A 24,754-nucleotide genomic window follows, 5' to 3' on the forward strand; every position below is an offset into this window, starting at 1 on the left:
CTCTGCACTTAATTGCAGTTTTTGCTCTATTATGGTGCTAAACCTCTCAGAGAAAGGGAGTTAGCACTCCTGTTTGCTAGTGCAAAACCATCTTATCTCCCAGCAAAGGTTGCCTCCTCTCCCAACTGGGCTGCCAGGTATCTCAGCTTCCTCTTTTCTTATGTCCTTTCATCAAATAATCAATTTGCAGCTTTAAAAAAAACTTACAAGTGCAGAACTTCCCATTCCTCTTGTGCCTCTACCCACTGTCAGACAACCCTTCTCAAGCCACATGAAACCCAATAGATTCTTCTGCATCAGACTTTTACTACACAGTCACCGTGCAAGCACTGGCAAACTGTAAATCTGGTGGCCCACGCAGGTGCCGCTGCTAAGGGTGTGGGGAAGTGTCAAGGGAAGGAAACGTGGAAAAAACAGAATGAGAGATCTGGAATTTGGAAAAAATAATCCAACTAGCCAGGGAGCAGATGAGATAGCAGAGGGCTATTGCCAAAACTCCAGGTTTATCAAGTAATAGGAACAGCTGATACAAACCTACATCAGCCAGGAAATCACGTCCATGGCTTTGCTCAGCAGAGAGCCTCCACGGCACAGCTTTGTGCTGGCCCCCTGCTTGCACCCACACACCCCCTTGGCTTCCATGCTGAAACCAGAGTGAAAGACAAGATTTTATTTAAACACAATTGCTCTTCGCACCATCACAGAAATTATCAGGCCAGTTAGGGAGAGAGAGGCAAAACTAAGCAAGCTGCACAGTTGGGTGTTGCCCACCTTCTCTGCTAAGTTTATCCACTTCATTTTCCACTGTCTGTACACCAGATCTCATTCTGCTTTCAGTTGAGGCCTCATCTTCCAGGTTTGAGTGTTTTAGCATTGAGCATATACACTGTAATATAACATATTGCATATTTATTAGGAATTATGCAACACTTGATCAAGTCTTAAGCCAAAAGAGCCCTCATAAAAAAAAATGTTTTTGGGACCTACTTTGGGTGAAATTCTGTCGTTCTCCATTAGCAACCCAAATTGTTTCTGCTATATGAGGCTAATGGAAATTCTTGACCATTTCTTTAGCACCATTGCAAAAGCATTTACTGAGCTTATTTGCACACTTCCTTAACCCTCCCTCCATGGCAGGCTTGCCCTGAGATACTTAGTGAATAAACCAGAAAATGTACAGTAGAAGCTGTATCTTTTGCAAATAGCATATATATTTTATAGCTTTCATGCACAGAAGCCAATTCTTGAGGAACAGTGCCTATAAATTGCAGCTGGAAGAAGATGCAGTTATTTATTGCATTGCTTTCAACCAGGAGAAATGATGTTCTTTCTCTCTCCCTCCCCTTTAAATTAGAGACTGGGTAAAGAAGAGCCCAGCACCTCAGGGACACGGCTTTGGCACATGCAGCTTGGAGGGCTCGTTTGCTCACTTGTTTATTGTAAGGGAAGGATCACGCTGGGGGCCAGGTATCTCTTCCAGTCATGTAAAACTGAAGACAGATACTTTTTTTTTTTTTAAGTTCAAAGCAAGATTTTAGATGGTACTAAAAGATTTTGGGTCTAAAGAATTTTTCAAAAGGTGATGCCTCTTTTAGCAGGATTTCTCACATACGGAATAGTCCCACCATGCACTAGGTCTCTAGTTCCTGCTTCCTGAGGATACTGTCTGCGCTGTACAGGGCTTTGAACACCAATGCACATTCAGGAACATCAGGAGAACCAAAATCCGGAAAACCTAGTCTGTACGTTCTCCCACAACTCAGTAAATACCTCTGCCTCTCCAATCTACAGGAGCAGATTGACACCACTGTGCTATAAATACAGGCAAAGTAGTAAAAACCGAGTATGGGTAAAAGAGTGAAAATACTTTCATGACTTTTCTTTACCTGGGGGCTTTGACATCCCTGAAGTCCTCAGAGCCCAGGCTTGACGTGTGATGTTTCTCACAGGGCAGCTTGTGAAATCCACATGGAAATGGGGTGGCAAAGTCCCCAAAGGGCAAGGCTGCTGTGGGGGCTGAGTGGCAGCCGAGCCCCCTGCCTGGGTCCCCGCCATGGCTCCTGCCTCTGCCCCGGCTGCTGGCCCACCCCACGGGTCAGCTCAGCTCTCTCATCCAGCAGAAAACTAACCCTCTTCAGAAAACAAACAAAAAAGTTTTGATTAAAAAAAAAAAAAGCCCCAGAGAGGCTCAGCAGCACATCAGCCTCCCTGCTGTGAGAGGAGGCCGAGGCAGACAGCACCTCAGGAAGGACGGGGGGGGGCCCAGCAGCCCGTGGGGAGGCTGAGGAGCCCCTGCCACAGCTCAATCCAGGCAATGGCGGGCACCCACCTCCCTGTGCAGTGCAGGCAGAGAGTGTCTCAGCATGGCTCAGCCATTTCTGCTCATGGCCACAGCCAAGCATTCCCCCTGCCCTCTCCAGCCCGCTGAGGCAGCACAGCCTGATGCGAGGTCTAGGCCGTCTCTCCTCCACTGAGGTGCGGTGTGAGGCAGAACCAGGCCTGTGGCAGCGTCCCCAGGCGCATGGCCCTGAACGCAGGCCGGAGGCCCCATGTCCCCCCTTCATCCTCCCTGCTGGCAGGAGCTGCGGGGCTGTGGCGGGTGCGGGCCAGGTCAGCGGCACTGCGTGGTGGAGCAGCGGCCTGCCACGGGGACACAGATGGCCAGGGATGGCAGAAGGAAGGGGACAGCCGCAGAGAGCAGCGGGGTAGCGCGTCACCGGCTCGGGGAGAGATGGCCAGCAGGACAGGCAGAGCTGACGGAGGGGCAGGGCTGTTCCCTGCCAGCACCACCCGCCTAAATGAGGGGCCAGGCCCCTGTGTGAGGTGCTGCACCAGCGTAAGGCTGGTGCTGGCCCCCTCCTCCCTGGCACCCCCAGGACACAGGGGAAACACTTCGCTTTTTTCCCCAGAAAAGGACAATCTCACGTGGTGAAATTGCAGCTCATTATTAGGGCAGCGAAGACCATACTTTATTAGCAATTTTGTAGGTGATGCAATAATTATTTTGTCTTTCTCTTGGTGTGCTTGATGTTTCTCCTTTGGACACCTCCTGTAGACAGGCAGTCTCCCTCAGTCACCTAATCTGCTAAGCCTCAGGAAAGTAACAATAATTCACAGATAAATAGATCAAAAGGCAAGCCCTGGCTGCCATTCGCAAGTGAGGGATCTTGAAGTCATGAGGATGACAACAATTTCACAAAGAGAGGTAAAACTAAGAACAAACAATTTCACAAGAGGCAAAAATAGGGAGAAAAGAAAAAAGGCAAAGCGATGAAGAACAAGTCACGGTCCCATCAGCTCCAAACCCAGTGGCTGCTGCAGCTCCCGCCACCTGGGTTTCTGCGGCCTTACATGTGTTGAGCTCACACGCTTTTGTCCATGACAGCACTTGCAGAGCATTGTTCTTATCCTGGCTAACTACTGCCAGCGTACCACAGGGGAATGGTGTCCCCAGACCTCTGCACCTCTGCCGAACGTAGCTGAACCTGGTCAGCTGTTCTGAGGCAGTGGGGAGGGGATTGCAGAAAGCTCACTGCTTTAGGGTGTGGGCCAAAATGCAGAGACCACTTATGCAGACCAGGGAAAAAGCCTTCACTGCCCAACCAGAGAGTGATTTACATGTGCTAAAAGCCGGACAAACACACACACACCAAAACCCAATCTGCTCTTAGACATTGGTAGGAGAAAGTGAGATGTGCTCTTGGGACACGGGATGTGCAGATTCACTGCAATGGAAATGGCTGCCAGAGGGTGCATTTTCCATTAACTCCTCCGGACAGCGGGAAGGTTGTGGAGGGACATCTGCCTTACCCCTCTAGTTTTCCCCTTTCACATTCCCTCTGAGCTGCTGCTGAGTGGGGTGACCTTCCCCAGCCCACTCAAAGATGCTACAGCACAAAGTGACCCGTCACTTGCTCCCTCAAATGGTCCCTCGCTCCCTCAAATGGTCCCCAAACTTCTTTTCTCTCCCTTTCTTCTGGAGGCAATGGGCTAAGCATTTGCTTTTTCTAAAACTGTAAGGCACCTGAGCAAGGGTGGTTGACCCACTGCTGAAGGCGACAGATCTGACAAGTATCGACAGAAGCACTGAATAAAACCATATGTAAAGCTGACTATGTAGACAATATATCTCCTGTAGGTGCTGGTTGCTACTTCTTGACTAAATATTTCAATGCTTTTTGGATGTGTGGGTTTGTGGTGAAGCTAAATGCAAAGATCATTCAATGCATAAGGGCTAATAGACTGGACTGCTACAAATACAAGTCCTTTGTTAATACGTTGTTAACGTGAATTTATATTTCAGTATTTGCCTAAACTTGAAGATATTAAATTGTCTATACAACACTTCTTTACACATCTAAAACTTTTTTTTGTGGTTTCCAACACTGTACAGGCCCTAATACCAGATCATAAAGTGACTCTTTGCCTAGAGCCCATCCTCAGCAAGAATTTCGGATATTCTGGTTTGCACTTACTGGTGAGTCACCTTGAGCAGCCTGTGCCAGCTCGTGTCTGCAACACCACCGCACAGGAGCTGTGAGTTACGCAGATAGGCAGGGAAACATTTCAGGGGTTGCTGAAAGGGTCTCCATCTCATTTTCAACACGTTGAAATATAGGTGCCTTTGCAGCCAACATTTCTGACTGTTTTTGTAGCACTTCTTGGCCACTAAGAAAAAGAGGGTGAAACCTCAAACATGTACCAGAAGCTGTGATATTATCTTTCTCCACCTGCAGTTAGGCTCTGTTTTCCCTAGGAGCTTTTAACGGATACAGGAACTATATACTACGCTGGCGAAGCACTCCCTGGTGTGATTGCAGCTATGCCAGCAAAGCTGTGTTTTGTACCAGTGCAGGGCTGCTCTGCCCCTGCTCCCAAGTGGGACGAGCGGCACAGAAAAAGCGGTCTCACGTGAACCACCAGACAAAGGTCCCATGCTGTGCCACAGAGCTCTGCCACCCGGCACCCTGGCTGGTGCAGCCCTGCCTGGGGAGGCTCAAGCTTTGGAAAAAAGGATCACACAACAGCACTGCACCCTGGCATAGGCTAACGACCAACTCTGGGAGCTGCAGGGGTCCAGCACGTCGCAGATGCAGCTCCATGGCTGGAGCAGAAAAGCGGACAGCTCTTCCTCTGCTTCCTCGCAGTAGCTTTTACCCCCACACCCGAACTGGATTGCTTTGGCCCCTAAGAAAGCAGATACCAAGACAGCAGCATCCCTTGCCATGGTGTGTGCTGTAACAATGACTGTTCATATGGGCCTGGTTATATCACAAATACCACAAAGCAACCCAGCAGATTCATGGCAAGTATCCCTGCACTTTTGTGCATATTGTCTTAGAAAGTTTTAAAAAGCAGCATTTGTCCTTTAGTGTTCAAATATTACCCAAGGACTGTAAGACACCAGAGCACCTGCAGAAGAGGACCACAGCTCAATTTTTTCCCAGCCCCTCTCTCCGGCCTGACTTATGCTGCTCATGAATGAAGCTCATACCAGAAGGGATGAAGAAGATGGAGCAGGGCCACAGCCCTCATGCTTGTGCTTTGGGGTCCCCTACCTTTCAAAGGTAGGGTAGAAAACCAAACTATTCCTTTCCTCCATCCCTGCCCATGGTCTGATCAGGGTTCAAAGCAGATGCAACACACAGCTTAGACACCAGCCTGCCTGGCACTGCTGGGCTGAGGTTGGACCCCAGCACCCTGGCCTCACACCCACGTTTCCAGTACAGGTGGAGAAAACTATGCAGCTCAGAATAGGATCCCTGTGTGGGGAGTTCCCCATCTCAGCACATTGAATATACACCTAGTTTTAACTAGTCAGCAGGGAGATGCTGAGATAAAGGCATGCGCTTCAGTGTAGCACTACTAAAGCAGCTCTCAGAGTTGTGTGGAAACATCAGTTCACTCTTGGGATTCCCAACACAGAACCTTTTCCTGAAGACAGAAACCTATACCTTCCTTTTAATTTCTGAAGTCCTGCCCAGAAGTGATCAAGCATCATTCCAAACCCAGTGTCAGGCAAAGAGCCTCCCTTTCCAGTATCTCTGTTGTGAGAACCTGCTGCCTTGCCTTTAGAATGGAGATGGCAGCACACGAGCTGTTACCAGAGCAGCTGATATATGTTCCCAGCTAGCTTTCCTTGCAAGGGCATGTCTATGAGCCTGTACTGCAAGACACTTTCCCATTTGCCATCTTAAAATGTTGCCTGTGAGTGAGGAGTATGCATACATTATCAATGAGAATAATGAACTGGTGATTTCAATAGCCAATTTTTCAGCCCATAAACATCTGTGCCATGGCTTGTGGAGAAATAATCAGGTAGAAAGCTAACACTTTTTCTAGAAATGGATCATTTTAGTATAACGATTATGTTGCATAAACAGTGAGCTAAGAATTATCTAGATGGAAACAGAACTGTCCTCTTTGGAATTAAGAAAAGTAATTCCTAGTTTAGTTATATTAGGGTCATAAATTTATCACAAATCAAGATTTTGAGCCTAAACTCTTTCTGATTGTCCATGCAATGCTATTTCAGCAGAATAACTGGCAGAATCAAAAAAAGTATCTATCAATTGCCACAAATGGGACATTACTTCACTTTTTTGAGAAAGCTGAAACTTTTCTCAAGCTAGACTTTACACCTGCTCTGGTGCTTCTGGCTGTAGGAATGACCCTACCTCGGCTATGCCCAGTAGCCTTCCCTTACATGCAGTATGTCTCACTGTCTTGAAGGAGCTACGTGTGTGCAACAGGACTGTCAACATCAGGAGGAATCTAAATTTTGAAAACATCGTCTGCAGTGTCAACAAGCTGAGACCTTGCACTTGTTAAAGAACTCGCTATATAAACTAATTTGGGCATTGACTACGCATCCTTGAAAACACTTTTCCTACAAAGTATCACTTACATGCTCCAAGCCCAGACACAGCACAACCAGTTGTGCTCCAGTTCAGTGCAGCAATTTTGAAAGGCTCTGTGCATGTTCCTATGCCACAGTCTTGCAAAGCCTTGTACATCATGGGAATAGGTAACCACATCATTTCAGCTGTCACAACTTCTAAACATCTTTCTTGATGGTTATGATTCATTCAAGCAGGAGATACCATGAGAACTGCATCTTGCTGACTTTCCAAAGGTGTCCGTGGTCCTTAAAATGACTATTTCTCTGACTGGAGATATAACTTACCTCATTACCGTATGATACGTTTAAGAGGAAAGAAAAAAAAAAAAAAAGGCTGCTAATTAGCTCTGTTAGGCTGCATGATGGCAGTTTCAAGTGTCAGAAATATGGCAGTTACACAGAGCTACAATACCTGTGGGCCTAGAAGTCCATGTGCTTGAAATACACAGTCTCCTACCAAGGTCTCCGAGGCCTGATCCAATATTTGCGCATTTGTATACAATCCAGAAAGCTATTTTTTTTAATTGAAACAAAGAAACAGAGATACGGTCAATGCAGCTATAGATCAAATCCCCTCCATTCTTTTTAAGTAAAAATTAAGCGTATTATAAGCTCGCAATGCTTTTTCGCGCCCAGATTCATAGAAGATGTTCTTACCTCGCCTCAACCTACCATGGGAGCCTGGGAGGTGCATCCAGAACCGAGCACAACGACAGGCACAGGAACGTGGCTTTCACTTTTTCCCAATCTTCCTTCTTCCCGGGGCGCAGAACACTCTGCTGTCGGGTGAGCCATCCCTTTGTGATTTACACACATCATCCAGCAGTGGTGATGCAGCGTGTACTGACAGACAGACAACCTCTGACGCTAAGCTCATGTATTCCCTTTATTGAACTGTACTAGTTATTGCAATCAGATTAAGTCACATTTATAAAGCAGACCATCCAGTTGCACTGAAACCGATTATATTCATTACATAGTTTTAATCACTGTCCGGTGAACTGGCAAATCCAATCAAAGCATTAGTCTTTAATTAAAAAATTAAAAAGAAATATTCAGACAATAGCCAAGCAATCACATCACAATGCACAGTTACCTAAAATTGCAATTAAAAAGCAGTTAACAAAAAAAGAAAAAAAATCACACCTAATCTTGAACTATCAATATAATACAAGAAGCAACAAAGGGCAACAGCATCAAAGCAGATTTATCTAACACTATAAATTCAGTCAGAAGCTCTAAAGTACACTAGCTGAAGCAGGACAATAAAAAATACTGAGCATGGAATACTTTTAATCTCTTCCATTAATATTCATTTCCAGCTGCTTATAATAGCAGCGCCTCATGGCCAAATCATTAGAGTTTTACATCTGGGTTGCAAATGACACTTTGATTGGATGTAATGTTCAAATGGTCCTCCCCACTGTGCCACCGTCAAGTCTTCTGCAGAGAGGTGTCCTGTAGTGCCAGTGGCTCACTGTGCGTGCTGGCTCAATGTGTGGTTCTGGAAAGACGAAAAAAGGAGACATGCGTGAGGGGCAGAATAATAGAAAGCATGCCCATACCCTCCTACTCAGTACCATTTATGCAGAGCTCGACATAAAAGCTTCTCAATTACTACAAAACAAAATGCAATAAAGAAAAAGTACTCATAAGTAACAGCTGCCAATATGACACATTTGCTTTGTTCTGACAGATCTGTTAATGCTGGCATGAACTTAGAAAAAAAATGCTACAAGCCAAGTACAGCCACAAGGGTTTCTTTTTTATTTTTTCCTCTCCTTTCAATACATATAAAGAAAGCAGTAACACTTCACGGGCAAAAACTGCCTTTAGGGATTCCCTTATCTGTAACAATTAAAAAAAAAAAAAATCTGAATCACAGGGGGAACCCTTGCCATATTTTACTCTTTTATTCTCACTAGTACTGGGTGCAAGTACTGGCAGCAAAAGACACCAGATTGTGACACACACTTCTCAGTCCAAGAAATACTTCGGCAATAACAGCTGAACCGCCAGTTCAGGCACCAGGGTAATATACCCGGCAGAAAAAAGGCTGGACGTGTAACCCAGAAGTTAAATCTCTTTAAAGAATACACTTAGCTCTACTCATTTCTTTTAGAAGTTTTGAGTCTTTTTTTGTCCTTTTTTTTCCTTTTGGTAGATTTGTAATAGCCTCATGTCACCACAATATCTTGCATCAGAGGATGCTGACCTGTCTTGCCATTTTGTGCAGAAGCCAATAAATCATGAAGCCAACCTTGGAAGCGTATTTTTAGAGCCATACTGATTCACCTACATTTTGTGTGTCAAGTGAAACCCAATCCTACATATAAGCTCAGCTTTATTTGTGTGATTATTCAACTATTTGAGCAACTAGAGATGTGCTTCATGGTGAGCTTTTCTTGAGCTGGGTCCCCAGCATCCCCAAATATAAAAATTCATTTGCATTATTTCAAGCCTAGGCAATTTTACTAGTCTCCATCTGCCTAATAACAGAGCCAGACAAGTCCGCCAGCTTGAAGAATAAGTTTTTAAACATGAAATGAATTTTGAATCTAATTATTTATTTACAATTACAAAGCTTTAAAATAAAATAAGATATTTTAACTTTTCATAAATCATCTGGTCCTTCTACGCCATCCACAGTTACATCTCGGTCAGGAAAAAGAATGATCCCCCACTTTATGAAGAGATGACATCTCCCTGATGAAAACCATCCATAGAAAGAGCTAACGGGTGGCCCGCGATGCGCGGGGCTAGGCAGGCAGGCGGCGGTGACCCCATTTGCAGGCAGGAGCATTTCTGGACTGTGTGCACTCCCAAAAAGTGACCACCAGGTGTCAGAAGTGCTGCTGAGTTCCTAAATCATGGCAAAAGTTATCCGTGACACTGTGGTGGGCAGGCTGCGAGGAAACTCCACACAATAATGGTCAGGCTTTAACGTGCCAGAAGGTTACAGAGGCAGCAGAGGCATCTTAGCTGCCGCACACCCAGAAGGATCCCTCATGAAATGAAATACAATTGACTGATGAAATCGCGAAATAATTGGTCCTTGTTTAGCATAACACTAGCCCTCTGAACACACCCTAGTCTGTGATGCTAAGATTTCAGAATCAAAAACCAGAAGTGCTGTGCAAAGACCTGGAAAGCTTATCAGGGGATAAAGCATTATACTCAAATAACGTCAAGTGAATTGACAGTTGAAACTACTTTGCTTTTAGAGAATTTAACATCACCAAACATAATATCCAATGGCTTTTTGCTTTGCTGTACATGGAAATTTTCCTGGCCTTAAGAAGCAATGACCTTTGCAGTGCTGGATGTTATTCTCAAGTCAAATAATGACTTTATGGAAGAGGATTGATGGAGCCCTACAAACACAACGGCAGCACTGACAAGAACCTTGTCCACTAAACCTATGTGGGAAAGTGTGAAGATGTGAGAGAATACACAGGCCACTCTGCTCAGACACACTCCTCGGCATTTTAACAGCGGCCGTTTCTTGTGCACTTCATTACAGTTCTATTTTTAGGTCATCCTGAATATCAATAAAAAAAAGCGAAAGGTTTACCATGTTCAAATCGAAAGAAGGTAGACAAATCCATACTTATTTAGGCAGTGTCATTTCAAAGATAATGCACAATCAGCACTAGATGCATGACGCACGGTCTACAGTCAGGGAGCATGATTTCAAACTTGCGTGGCTGCTGCATTGATTACACCAGGCAGGTCAATAAAGGAATGGTATGTGGCTCTAAATCTGATAATGAAGCTTTCATTGTGAGCCCTCCCTTCTCAAACATAGGTTAATAATATGTTCTGAACACTCCTAATACAATGAATATACTGGGTTTGTGAGCAGAGTTTACACAAAGAAACAAACAGATTTACTCAAATCCTGCAGCCATTCAGAGCTGGGTCAGGTAGGAGGTGAGAAACTAGCCATGCCGTGGGGCTATCAGTTAAAAAAAATAAATGCATTTTTCATATGCAAATCTTGATTTTGTCTTAATATCTTGGGAATGTACCATTTATTCCCTTTGCATGCATTACTGGCAATCAATATGCTGAGTAGTCCCTGGACCAAACAGTTAATAAATAAAGCCACATTTTATACAGAACCTCACAGACATACGTGTAATGCCTACGGACGCAAGAGCCTGTGTGCACCGAATCCTCCCCCTGCCTTTCAGAGAGCAGATCCTGCACAAGCCATGTGCACAAACGTCTAAGTCCTGCATGCCTAAGTGCCGGTGAACAGCAGACCACCAGGTTCCTGCATGTGCAAATACTGCATAACCACCACTGGTGTGTATTCAGAAGACCCATGAAAGCCTGGTGTATCCTCTGCAACCAGTACAGGTTTCTCACCTGTTAAATTGCATTTCAGAACACACAAACATGCTTTCCCAAAAAAGTCTGGCAACCTGTCTCCTATTACTAGCAACCGTCATGTCTTACGTTCTTGCTTCTACTCCCTCTGCCCCATGCGTGTACAGCTTATTGGAACTGCGCTTTGCAGATGTCAGAAAGCATCCGAGACATTCAGTGCTCATGTCTCTTCTCTCACATGTGTGTTTTGCATATCTGACCCTTGCTCTATCAAATAACTTGATTAGGCACCTCTGTGTGTGCCCACAGACAAAGAAAATTCCCCTGGCTGACCGGACTTTCAGAGCAATTGAAAAATAAGTAAATCCTGGCACTGAGAATGCCCTGTGCCTTAGCAGAAACAGCTTTCACCCTGATGCTACACTGGGCTGTTCCAGGAGGCAGAATGAAACCATAAAGGCCAGAAGGGAGCGAGTGTTTTGAAATGCATGATACTACGGTAATGCTTCTACCCAAGTAGCCTAAGGAAACTTCAGCCACCTCTCCAGCAGGACAGTGGGCTGGCAGGAAACAGCTCGGGTGTGATTTTTCAACTCTAGTAGTTAAAAAAGAAATCTTAATGGTGATTTCCAAAGGAAAATAGAGCAGCCACAAAAAAGAAGCCTCTCCAGGCATGCTTTGTGTGTTTGCACATGCCTACCTGCTCCCAAGGCCATCCATACACGTATGCATTTGGGGGCTGGCAGGAGGCAGGACGTAATTTGGAAGCTGAACAGTAAAAATGGTTCTTCACAGCTCCTGTTAGGCCCCCTGGTTTACGCATGGCTCACAGCTGATACCCCACTGAATACATCATTCTGAGACATTATTGCAGCTGGAAAACTCTACAGCAGCACTAAGTCACCTGTCAAGATCAAGTAAGTCACAGCTTATTTATAGGTCAAGGTTGGAAAATTTCTTCTTTTCTTTTCTTAATAATCATGCAATTCCGTTAGCCACGTCAGTGGGAAAAATGCAACCACCTCGAGCCTCGGGGCTGTCGCAGTGTTTAAGTGGAATTTTCTACTGGCTGCACAATCCCCAAATGAACCATTTGCGGAAGTGTCTGTGACCAAGGAACTGGGCGACGGGTTTTGCAGGAAATAAAAAGATTTCAAAGAATGGCTGATTATTGTCCGTGTAGATACTGATTGCTCTCCAGATCTTCCCTGGGGACACCCCCTGCCTGCCCTCTGGATGCAGATCAAGTCATTTGTGCAGGACATCTACAATGAATATTTCTCTGTTTTTCTACATGCATTATTATGAAAACACTGGCACGACAATCTCCATTTTCAGAGCGCTGTGTCAAGAAGGAAAGCATCAGGCTTGAAAGATGATCACTTACAGCAGTTCAAAGAACTCTTACAAGCTATATAAAGATCAAGAGAAAAAACACACACAAAAAAGCAGCGCATGATGGAGCAAAGCTCCAAGCCAGGCAGTCAAGCTGGGAGTCTCCCACACTGCAACGAGGTTCACTGCCAACAAGTCACAGGTGTACTACACAGGAGCAGGTGAAAAAAATAAAATGCAACTGCAAGGGGTGTGATAATGGTTTGGGGCCATAATACATCCAGTCTATAGTGCCATTGTGCATCTGTTATGTATTTGGATATTTTGTACCAGCCATTTAGGGGTATACTGTCTACGTGCGTGAGCATATACACCTAAAAGACCATATGTTATCCAGAGGTTAAGAAATGACACAACAAGGCTGGCGATGCCCACCACCCTCAAGTGAAATTCATAACCCTTCTGCAGTGTTACACAGAGATTGGGACTCTGAAGAAAGGTTATAAAGCCTCTCTCCCCCCTTACAAATCCCATTAAAATGAACAGAAACCGTTACTCAAATAATTTCAATAGGACTTATGGAGATAATAGATTAATGCGACAAACAGCCAACGTGAAACTCAACTGGTGACTAGCCATTGGGTGACCCGTGCGCATGAGCGCGCCAGGTGCTTGGGAGTGGAAACGCTTGGGACTTGCTGCACGCACATCGCTTCTCCAGAGCTCAGCCCGTGCCTCCCTGGCTGCCCCGCGGTTGGTGCCTGGGGACGCCAGCATTGCTCTGGCACTGCAAAACCACCCGGACTGAAAACACCAACCCTAGCCTGGAAACACCAACCCCCGGGGTGATGATGACCACAGCTGCCTGATCTTGTGACACGGAAGGTAATTCCTATCAATCCCTATATTTTTCCCAATGTGCGGGGGGGGTCCCCTCCAGACCCAGGCGAGACCTCAGGTAGTTTCCCTCCCTGCCTCTCCCCTCTCTCTGTCCAGGTTTCCGCCACCCCTTCAGGCATCGCCTGGCTCCAAACCCAGGGATCAGGGTTTTGGGTGGGGACTTCTTGGGGCTGCGCCCCCTCCTCGCCCTTCTCTCTCCTTTGCCTCTTACAGAGTGGGGCTGGGGGAACAAGAGAAGCAATGCCTCCATGGACTGTCACCACACACAGCTTGCCAGACAAAAACTGAACCTCAGATTCAGGCGTTGACTTGAAGCAAAGGTTCAAGTCTCACATTTGAACATATATATAAAAAAAGACAAAACAAAACCTCCAAATTGCTAGAAACAGAAGTTAGAGTGTCTAAATATTTATGAAATACCATCTGCAGCATTCTTTTTTCAAACAATGCTTTGCATCTCTTGCATTCAAACTAGTCCAAAAATCTCCTAGCCATTATTCCTCATTATATATCCATAAGCGCACACACCTATGTGCACAGGTACTACTTCCCTCTAACAGCAATCCATAAAGATGAAAATCTTTAAATCTTTATGCATTGACTTTATAAAGGGATTACTATAGGCAGAGGACACAAGACGACCCTTGCTTTAGCCATCAGAGATTATGCTCTCTACAGAAAGCTGTGAGCCTTAAATTGGTGTTGCTCTAATCCTAAACTGGAGAGGCATTCAAGGGATGCCATGACCCAGAAGAGCAAGAGGAAAAAAACCTAAATTAAAAAGAAAAAAAAAAAAAGCACACTGAAGGGGAGGGGGAAAAAAAAAAGGGAGAGAGAGAAAAGGAAAGCAAGCTTGCTTTACAGGATAAACCTATTTAATTTTATTTTTAATTTCTGGTTGCTACTTTGCTTTTGCTATCAGACTAAAGAAAAATCACCTTTGCACCCCCTTGCAGTTTGTATGTGCTTATTTTTAGAACTGTTTGACAATTATCCAAGGGTCTAAGACTAACAGATGGCCTGTCTTAAAGCCTCATATGTTCACTAGTTTGCACTTCTGACAAACAGTAAATGTACTCAAGAGTGTGCCATAAACAGGGCTGAATGAATACTCAGAACACAATTTAGTTAATACACTTCATTAAAACTGATAGTGGTAACCAATGTTTCCCATAAAACCAGGTGTTAATTGCCCTTCCAGTTGTTTCAGGTAACTCTTACCCAGTGACATTTATATGTTTAGATCATAGTTTTTCAGGAAATACAGTATTACTTCTTTCCTTTCCCCTGGTATTTCACCCATTACATAAAATGCTTGTAACAAGTGAACTCCAAGCTATCATAGTACTCAATAAAAAAAAAAAAAAATTGGCAGGCCAGACAGGTTCACATGTCCCTTCTTCATTTGAAGAATCCCTTGAAATGGCGGTAGAGGCAAACAAGAAGTGGCACATCCTTTGTGAAAGAAAACGGCTGCTGGTGTTACTGCTTGCTTCATCTCTGAGCATCTGATAACTTGCCATGCGTCAGTCAGTCCCCATGTCAGCACACTTTGAGATGGCACTTCAACAAATGCAGTTAGGAAGCTGTCCTTTACAAGTTATTGAACCAAGAAAAAAAATAAAAATCACTTTGAGTGTCTAAGAAAGTACGCCTGGAGGTTTGGTGTCAGCTGAAAAGCAGAGTTGCCCTGTTTCCAATGAAAATACCCGCATTACTCTGACGCACATACTCGGTTACTCTGGGGCCAAATGCACCTTTCACTGGTATGGGGACACAGAAATACTTCTCTGTGCCAGGACAGAGCTGGCCCTGGCACCTCCCGGGTTTCTGCACCCACTGGGGAGGTTGAGCTGCCCCCCTCGGTGCTTGCTCACCCAGGGGATGCCCCGAGCCACCCCCGGAAACCTGCCCGGCTCCTCCGGGCAGCCAGGACCTGGTACTTCATCTGAAGTCGATGTGAAGATTCAGAACTCATAAAATATTTACAGGGGAAAAAAAGCCGCTCCACACATGACCAACTAAATGCTGTCTGCTTTTTTTTTTTTTTTTAAATAAATCCTTTTCTATGGCTGGCATGTTTCTATACTGAAATGCAACTGCCCAGGCGTTGGTCTGTAAAGCCCAGGCAGACCCAGAAGCACCCCCCGCCCTGCTTCCTGCCTTTGTTCGGCACCCCGGGGGCTGTGCGCTCTGCTGCCATCTGCGTTGTCCCAACAATATACTTGGTCTGTTTTATCTCTATACTTACACCACTTCTGTTAATTTTAATGTATTCTTGAATTTTGATAGGCATTTCTGTGGCATTCTGGATTTGAAAAATTACCTTTGTATACAAATACCTACCTTAGAGTTATTTTTCCCAGCGCCAGCCTTTTCTCACACCAGCTAAGGATTTTTTAGATGATTTATGAATTTAATTTCTCTTCTAATTCAGGTTGTTTAGTCCTAATCAGACTTTGACAACTCACCTAACATGCTTTCCCCTTTCCACTTGAGACTAATAATTCTGTATCATCAGTCTTAGAGACCCGCCATCTCTTTCTGTTCTTCTCTAAAAACTCAGAATAAACCAAGGTGAGCCTATTAGAAGTGAACTCCAAATGCGAGCCTAAGCCTGGTATAGCCTCTCATATTTGATTAAATGCCTTACCGAAAAGTCTTCTATAAAAGTCTTCTTCCAAAAACACTAGGTAAAATGCTGAAGCACAAAAGCAAACTGAAGCCTTTGGGAAAATCTCCTTACCACGGCACTTTGGAAATAAAAACCACAGGAGAATACATTATTAAGAGATAACCGGAGTCTTCTGTTAGAGAAACTAGCCGTAAACACACCATGACTCACTGAGGCACCCAATGAAACCAGGGAGCTAATAATACCTGTCCTGAGGGACTGCACGCTCCTGAGAATTTCACTCAGAAATGCAAATTTATCAGCGTCCTTGTGACTTGTAGTCTACAGTATGCCACGTGCAAGATCAAAATAAGCTGAGGCAAGAACCTTACGCTTCCGAAATGTAAAGGGAGAGGGACAAATTTAATTACTGTTGTCAGAAGTGCATAAAACCAGAATATTTACAGAATTCCTCCGCTCTTCCCTTAGCCCCACTGTTTCTCCCTGACTGGATCCCAGAGCCATTGGTGATCCTGAGAGCAGAAAAGGGCTTGCAGAATCCTAGCACACCGCTCTGCCAACTACACTCGGTGCTTTAACCTTGGCTTGGTCAGCTCATGTGTTTCTGGGGAGCTGGTCCCATAGGCGCCCCGGTGCTCGGGGCCACGACCACCCCTTCGCCTCCACGCACGGGGTCACTCACCTGGCGTGCAGCACACGCATGCCCTTCACCCAACTTCAAAGTAACCCTCCAAAGCTGTCCTAATGAATGCAAACATCTCACTTCCAGTCCCTTTTAAAATCTAAGCCACACACTAATCGGACAAAGCATCTACTGCCCACAGTACACTCCTTTGCCAGTGCTACACCAAAAACTTAAATGCCCAACCCAGTGCTGACCTGTTTTTATCTACTTATGGGTCCTACTCGGGGAAGCAGTGATGTTTCAAAAATCATTTGCAAGAGGAAAACCATTTTCCAGGAATCCTTCTTAGGTATTCCTCTCAAAAACATGATTTGTTGATTTATATTTAGCATGTCTCATTAATCCCTCCTTGATCTAAGGTAAATCACATTGCAGAAGCCAGTTAATTGTTCATTTCTTTGAGGGCTGGCATCATCATCATGGGACCCTTTGCGACTCTTCTATAAACACTGAGTGATTTCCTGATTGTGTCTTTATGATAGGACCAGGATGGCATCCTCTCACACTCTTTTTCTCAAAAAATACTTAGAGCAAAAGGGAAATGCTTTATACAGTACCTTTAGCAGCCACCAGTCAAAATACATAGACAAAAGCTTCACTGAGTGACTGTTTCCATGGGAATATAACCCAACAAAAGCCAGGAAATTCAAAGTTAACCTAAAACTGGCTCCTTAACTTGCCCTGCTGTTCTTTGGTATGGCAAGGGTCACTGAACACCATCCGATTTTTTGTAGCTTTTTTTTCTGCACCAGTTAGGTATTCCTGGTGTTAAGGACCAGGTATAAAACAGTTTCAGCCTTAACTGTGAATTTTAATGCAAACATTAACGGAGGCACATCTTGCACTCCTCACTTAGGCAAAATCCTCCATCAAATGATGGGAGTTGCAGCTGAACCAAGTTCCTTGGACCAAATGAGCAAGTGTGGACAGCCGGACTTCACATGAGCCGTGCCTACCCGCAGAGAGGCTACAGCCCATCACAGTCCTTGTATTGGCAATTCTTTTCAAAAGCAGCAACTAAAGTAAAATTCCCTCTAATGGAATACTGATCTGAAAAATTGTATTGCCTTGTGTTATGGATACAGTTTTGATAGAGGCAGATAAATATTCCTGTCACGTGGCGCCCACATACCGCTTGAGCTGACAAAATGGCTGGTCAGTGACCTGTTGCCTTGGCTGTTACTGCTGGTTTCTAATTTCAAAAGGGGCATAAAAATCCTCCGATGGAAGTCTCTGCTATAAAATAGCAAGGCCACAGTTTATAGAAGTACTTTACATGCCGCCCCATTAGTGTACATGCCACCAGCAGAGCAGAAATCTGCAGACAGGATTGTGCTCAGCCCACTGCCTTGAGGAATTAACCCCGGAGGAGCTAGTAGTGTGAAAGAGCCAAGCGGATTTGTTCCCATAAGTAAAAGAGGGGCCAAAATATCACCAACATGAGCCATCTCCTCCAAGACATCCCAAGACAAAACATGAGGCAACATCGCTATGGTATGTGTATGAAACAATTGTAACTGTTAAAAAAAGGGATTTTCTGGCCAGTGCTACTCCATTACAACAGTGTCACTGGTCTCAGGAAAATCTGCCTTCTAAACAGCAAGATGCTACATTTTAAACAATTGTGATTTCACACAGAGACTAAGAGCATATGTCAGCCCCAAAGGAGGACGAATTTTTCAGAAGTAAATATGTTCTAAACCTCCTCTCTATTCCTTTTGGAGACACAGTAATGCAATGCACTGATGACAGATACGTTATACACAGTCAAACCTCAATGCCCATGGCAATTTGTTCAGGTTTAACTGTGCAACAGAAACAAATGAGGAGGCTTGGTGGTCAGGCAGGAGCTCTCCCCCAGGGCTGGTGCAGCACGGGCAGCGCTTTGGCCATTTCTGCATGGTGCAAAGCCAAGGTAATTTGGTTCTGCGGATGTGCTCTGCGCAGAGGCGACCCCGGGGTGTCCGTACTGCCTGTCCAGGACATGGCACAGAAGACGCACGAGACGCTCTGCAGCAAATCAGCTCAAGCACTGCTGAGTTGATAAGCTCAGGACTGCTGCCAAATCCGAGCTGGCTCATGTGGAGTTGGGGTGATGGAGCCTCGTTGCACCCAAGCTGACCTTACACAAAGCTATAAGCTGTCGCTACACTGATACCATCAACACGTACGATCTTATCTCTATCATCTAGATTTTTCCAACAAAGCCCCATCTCCTCATTACAGATACACAGTTTAGTATCTTGTAAGTTATTCTATTAACCTGAAAGGTGAAGAAAGAAGAAAGCATCAGATATACATCCATTAGCGATTACTGCACAAGTTGGGTCACTGCACACGCGCACCCAGCCCATACATCAAACATTCCCATCCCATTTTCCTTTACCATAAGCAGAAACCACAGAACAGACACAATCTGGAAACAAGCTGTATTCTAAGTTATTTTACGTTTCTTCCTTTCGCCTCTGATCAAAGATATAAAACTACTCTGAAAATATGATGTTAAAGCAGAGTATTAATTACGCAAACATTAATATATGATTGAACATACTTCTCTGAAAGCCACTTCAGAAAGTACAAACAGCAAGGCTGTTCCAGGGCTGTTTTCAGGTCCCTGAAAGTAGGTTGGGCTGAAAATACCAACAACCTTCCCGAGGAGAGCAGGGAGGTGCAGGCACCGACAGCCCTATACACAAGCACAGGTGCAGAAAGGTACGTTACCGACTGACTTTCTGACTATTCCTTTCCCTTTTGCTCTTGTCAGGCCCAATTTTTTCCTGACTACTCATCACGCTTGCTCCATGTATCTGACTTTGCAGAGCAATGAGAACAGGTAAGGCAGTGAAGAATTAGGAGGAGTCTCTCTTGTGCTCTTGAGCATCACCCTGGGAAAACCGGCCCTCGGGATCGGGCCACAGGGCTGGACCTCTGTCCTCAGCTCGGTCCAGCATCCAGGGCTGGAACCGCTGCTCCCGCTGCCTTTCACTGGCGGAGGAGATAAACCCTAGGATTACACCCTAAATCTCTTAGTCAGCAAATCAGAGGTACACCCAAGGCCTTTTAAATTTCTTCATGAAACTATTTTTCAAATTCCTTCTAACAGTAAAAGTGATGGGGGCTCCACCAGCACCAACCACAGCAATAGGCAACAGCACTACAGTATCACTCCAGGATTTCCTGTCTGGAGTTCAGGCTTCACATCTGAAATACAACACGCACACAACATTTGTACGACTGAGGAAACACAAGACGCTTGCCACACATTTATTATCTTCCTGGGGAAATGATATAGAGGACAAAAGAGACTATATTTACTCCCTCCCCAGCTGCTTTTACAATCTAATAATTTATTTCTCCTGGACATAAATTTCAGATTTAAACGAAATCCCTGAAACCTAAAGATGCCACGTGGTAGAGGCTAGGGCAGTATTTCTTTCTATTTTGGAGATGGAGATGGTTTAACGCATTGCTCTGTTAACCAGTAGCCTTAAATTTCGGGAGGGGAAAAAAGAGACAAGCAATTAGACTGGGGCAGACTCCAGATGCAAATACATGCGACTGTGATTACTACCTTCATACATAGAGTTAAAAATATCTGGTTATTGAAAATTATTTTCTCAATCCATGGGGGTTTATCTAGGTTTAGGTTGAGACGTTTATTTTTTTCTGCAGCAGCCATACTGGGGGATTCTTTTACAACATTTTCCTTACACAGTAGCTATATATCATTCACATTTCTGACAACTGAGGCGCTTTCTATGATGTAAGAAATCTCTGCAATTAGAAACAACCGTATCTTCTTTCACAAAAACAAAACAAATAAAATATGTCTCCAAACCCTTCTAGTCAGCAGCTAAGATAGCAGTGCTCTTAAGGCAAATGTAAAAATCCAGGGTATAAATTCATGTTAACTGTTACAAATATATCCATCTGTTCACAGACTAACTAGTGACTGAAACTGATGAATCCAGTGAAATGTAATTTTCAAGCCCACAAGCGTCTGTTCTCTTCTAGTAATAAAGTAAATGCTTTTCAATAACTGTGCTGCTTTTGAATGCCAATTTCTATTTAAGCAGGTTTGGGTTCTCGCTTAAAAAAAAAAAAAAATTAAAATAGCAAATGCCTTTTCTTTCCAAAGGTCAAACTAAGCTTTTAAAGAACAAGCAACATTTCAGCAAGGCAGAGAGGACAAAACTCCAATCAGATAAATGGGCTGTGTAATGATTGAGAACCACGGCTGCCTCAGGTTTCCTGAATGGGCTGTAGGATAGAATTTGGCACAAACAGGCTGATGTTGAAGCTTATATCTCTTTTACTGCAGACAAGAAATTCACTAAAATATATAAATAATGAATGTGGCTGGGGATCTCTGCTGGTACTACTGCTGGTTCTGCAAGATGCAGGAGCAGAAACATACACTGCTCCATGTTTTTGTTATTAGTGAATCCTTGTTCTCCAACAATAAACATGGAATATTTTATCTGAAATGGCTTCTGTAGCACATACAATATAAGTTTCAGCTCTCTAAAAGTGCCAGCAAATTGCAGAAAGATAAGTTACAAAGACGTACCTAATTTGCTGTGATGAATTGTGTGCATGCTTCAGTGATCAAAACTGCAGCTGAGACCTATTATATTTAATGATCTAGACATTTCTTGTGAAAACACTCAGGCATATACTGTTATGTCTGGACAAGCATCCCCGTTTTGCTCTAGCAGCAAGCAAATGAAGAGACTGAACTTTTAAAAGGATGCTGTACACCACCTTCGATGAGCTCCTTAAAACGGAGGCTGATCAGGCTTTGCTATTTTCCTTAAATAATACTTATGCTCTGCCCTTTCCAGTGCAGCATCCCTCTTCTTTTGAAAAAATGAAGTCAGTTCCTTTGGATGCCAGTGATAGTTACAGGAGGAAACAGAGCTAATTCATGCTCAGATCCCAAACTACACTCCACAGCAGCTACTACAGTAGAAAAAAAAAAAAAAAAAATCAAAAGGCTGTATTTGAGATCTCTTCCCACTAGCAAAGAAAAATTGTGACAAGACTTTCTGGAGAGAAAAAAAAAAAAAATTTTTTTTAATTTGCCTATATATTACACAAATGTTCTATCTGAAGGACTACGTTGTACGCTGTCCCTGCACAGCCAGCTGTACCGATAGCTATGCTCGCAGACCTACAGCTTACGGCCCCTTCGCTCTGTGGCTCCACACAGAGCAGCAGGAAATGGGGCTTCCCACCACCTTCCTACGGGGACAGAAATTTCACCTTGTGAACACATGAAGGACTTCTGAATCAAAGGTTTGAGGCTTCCAGGGCTTTACATCTGGCTCCTTCAAAATTTTCCTGCATGGATCTGGGTATATTGCTCAACCTCTGCCTTTCCAAATTTGTAAAACGGGAAAAAAACAACCTCAGAAAAAGTGCTGGTAAGCTTAATTTATTCGCGGTTATGAAAACCACAGAGGTCTGCAGAGAGAAGCCACACAATATTCTTGCTACCACACATTCAAGAGCTCATTTTCTCCCTCCCTTTCTCCTAGTTCGAACCTCTTTCTATCATTCATTGTTCAACAAAACAGAGCAAAACACAAACGCATGCATTTGACTCCAGAAATAAGGATTTCAAAGTGCTATTTCATTCACCTGACGAGCTGCTAAATACTATCACAGTGGTAATTTGTGATAGTGTGGTAAAGAATGAAGAAAAGGTATTTGTTAATTGTTGACATAACAAAATTAATTTTCCATCCCTAAACTTTTTCTCATCTCTCCTGTGAGCTCTGATGCAATGTTACTGACTGGCACTGCTGAAATGCCAACTTGCATTTCTCATCCTTAATTTCTCTCTAAATGTCATTAGTAATTGTTATTGCCAGACCAGAGAGTGCAATCTGGTCTTTCCGAAAGAAAATCCATTTCTCATTTCTTCTCTTGTGCTTCCTCCTTTTGGTCAAGGATGGATATTTAACACAGCCCGCGCGCTCCGTTTCCAAGAAGATGAGAATGCATTAATGTATCTGGAAGTAAAACATGCCTGCTTTATTTATTTACGTACAGTATGCCTAGATCTTTATCAATACCAAATCATATATGCAGAAGGATCTTTAAAGCACATCTTTCAAGAACACTAACAAATCTTAATTGAATAAAGCTAACAAGTAGGGAACGGAAACGCCCTTTAATCTGCGCGTACAGACTCCTCTCTGGATGCTTCCATAAATTACTCTGTCTGGTGGGCAACAATGTTGTCAAATATAAAAGCATGTTAGAAGATTTTTCCCTCTTTCTGTCACATGGAAAACAAACCTCTTCAGTGAGATGTGTGAACTGGTCTAGCTGTGGTCTGGATTAACGCATCACCCTCATTTACCCACGCAAGAAAAAATGCTTTCCACCACTAAGAGGAGAGGTGAGCTTAGACATCTGTGCACAAAGGAAAACCTGCAAGTGTAAAAGGTTGGCTCCTTGCATATCATTCTATATTGTGCCAGCGATTTATAGAGTTATGTGCAGGTCCTACAAAATTTGGTCTCCAGTACTTAGAGACAAGTAGTAACTTGGCAGTTTGAGTCAATTTTAGGAAGGAACTATGTCATGACAGACCTTTAACTGGGCTCCCCATAATCAGCACATCTTACATTTGCGTGTCTGCATTGTTTTGTAATGTATATAAAGTAATTAGTTCAAAGCTAGCCTGCATTTCCATATCCATTAACTAAAGGCATCTTATCTCCGAATAAATAGACATTTGGACATTTCCAGCCAGGAATTGTGCTTTCAATAAACACAATTGATGCATATACATTGTCTCTTGGCGGCTTACACTCCTGCCCATCTGTTGGGATGGCATGGTGCCTACGCAAAAGTTGGTTGGACCCTTGCCCTAGGGCATAGATGACAGGCAACGACGGGTTTAGCTGGGCAGCCTGAGCGCCGGATCCAAGTGCCATCTCTGCTGTAGGAAGCCCCTTCTGTGTGCCAGCACTGCCACATTGGAACGACATGCCTCCTTACACTTGATCACACATGTTGACACTTGGGTGCGCTTAAGTGCATTAATGACTGAAACGATGCCTTTCACCTGGCTCCCTTCTTGTTTTCCCCCACTCTGCATCGCTGCTGGGTTTTCTGCGCGTGTTAATGCGAAGTTGCGTACACTTTGTTAGCCAGGGCCAGCCACAGAACGGCGTTAATGGTGTAAGAAATGAAGGAGGGGTTTTTGTTACGGGACATGCTACTCCAGTGCCAGATATTTCCAAGATTCATCTCAGGTGAGTCTTTGCAGACTCGAGAGATCTTTCTGCATCTCACTGAAGAGACCTCAGGGATGATAAAGACGCAGCCGTATATTGATCAGAATCGTCTTTCCAAGGGACAAAGTGCTACACCTTGTCACTATGTGAAACACAGGGCAATTCAGGATTTCTGCACCATCCTCTGTTTCAGCAGAACTGGCCACACAACGAGGCCATGCGGTCTGGATTATGTGGCTGTTCCAACAGCCTCCCCAGCCCCAGACGCAGGAAACACCTCCTCATTTTCTGCTAGGGAAGAAAGTGCTGACAAACCACACAGAGGTGCACGAGCATGAACAGCCCTTGCTCTTACATACAGCATTCACCTCTGTGGATGTCAGGCCCCGGAAACCTCCAGCATCGCCCGCACAGAACCTCATCCACAGCTGCTGCAGAGCCCAGCGACAGCCCCACATAGTCTGCGACAGTGTTTCTTAGCTTTGGTCCTTATGAGAGCCTGATCCTAACCCTAAATGTTTAAACAGCCATATATTCCTCCTCCACTGAATTTAAACATAGGTATTGAAAACCAGAAACCTAATAGGTTTCCCTGCTGTGACAACAGATCAGAGATAAAGCTTGTGGTTTTGCAGTCCATAAAGAACGTTCAGGCAGACAGACTCAACATGATGGGTATGTGCCTACAGCACTTTTAATTTTTAATTATT

General features: G+C 44.3%; 1 protein-coding gene across 5 annotated transcripts in view; it reads right to left on the reverse strand.

Moving 5' to 3' along the window:
• Positions 1 to 7,768: 7,768 nt before the first annotated feature.
• ZNF423 (zinc finger protein 423) overlaps positions 7,769 to 24,754 on the reverse strand; it is a 237,676-nt gene continuing 220,690 nt past the window's right edge. For all 5 annotated transcript variants that reach the window (XM_075765394.1, XM_075765392.1, XM_075765393.1 and 2 more), the window contains one exon: positions 7,769 to 8,405. In XM_075765394.1, coding sequence (XP_075621509.1) covers positions 8,376 to 8,405 — 30 coding nt within the window. In that variant the 3' untranslated portion in view covers positions 7,769 to 8,375. The remainder of the gene's footprint in view (positions 8,406 to 24,754) is intronic.

This window comes from Balearica regulorum, chromosome 13 (assembly GCF_011004875.1).
Source record: "Balearica regulorum gibbericeps isolate bBalReg1 chromosome 13, bBalReg1.pri, whole genome shotgun sequence".
NCBI classification, from domain to species: domain Eukaryota; kingdom Metazoa; phylum Chordata; class Aves; order Gruiformes; family Gruidae; genus Balearica; species Balearica regulorum.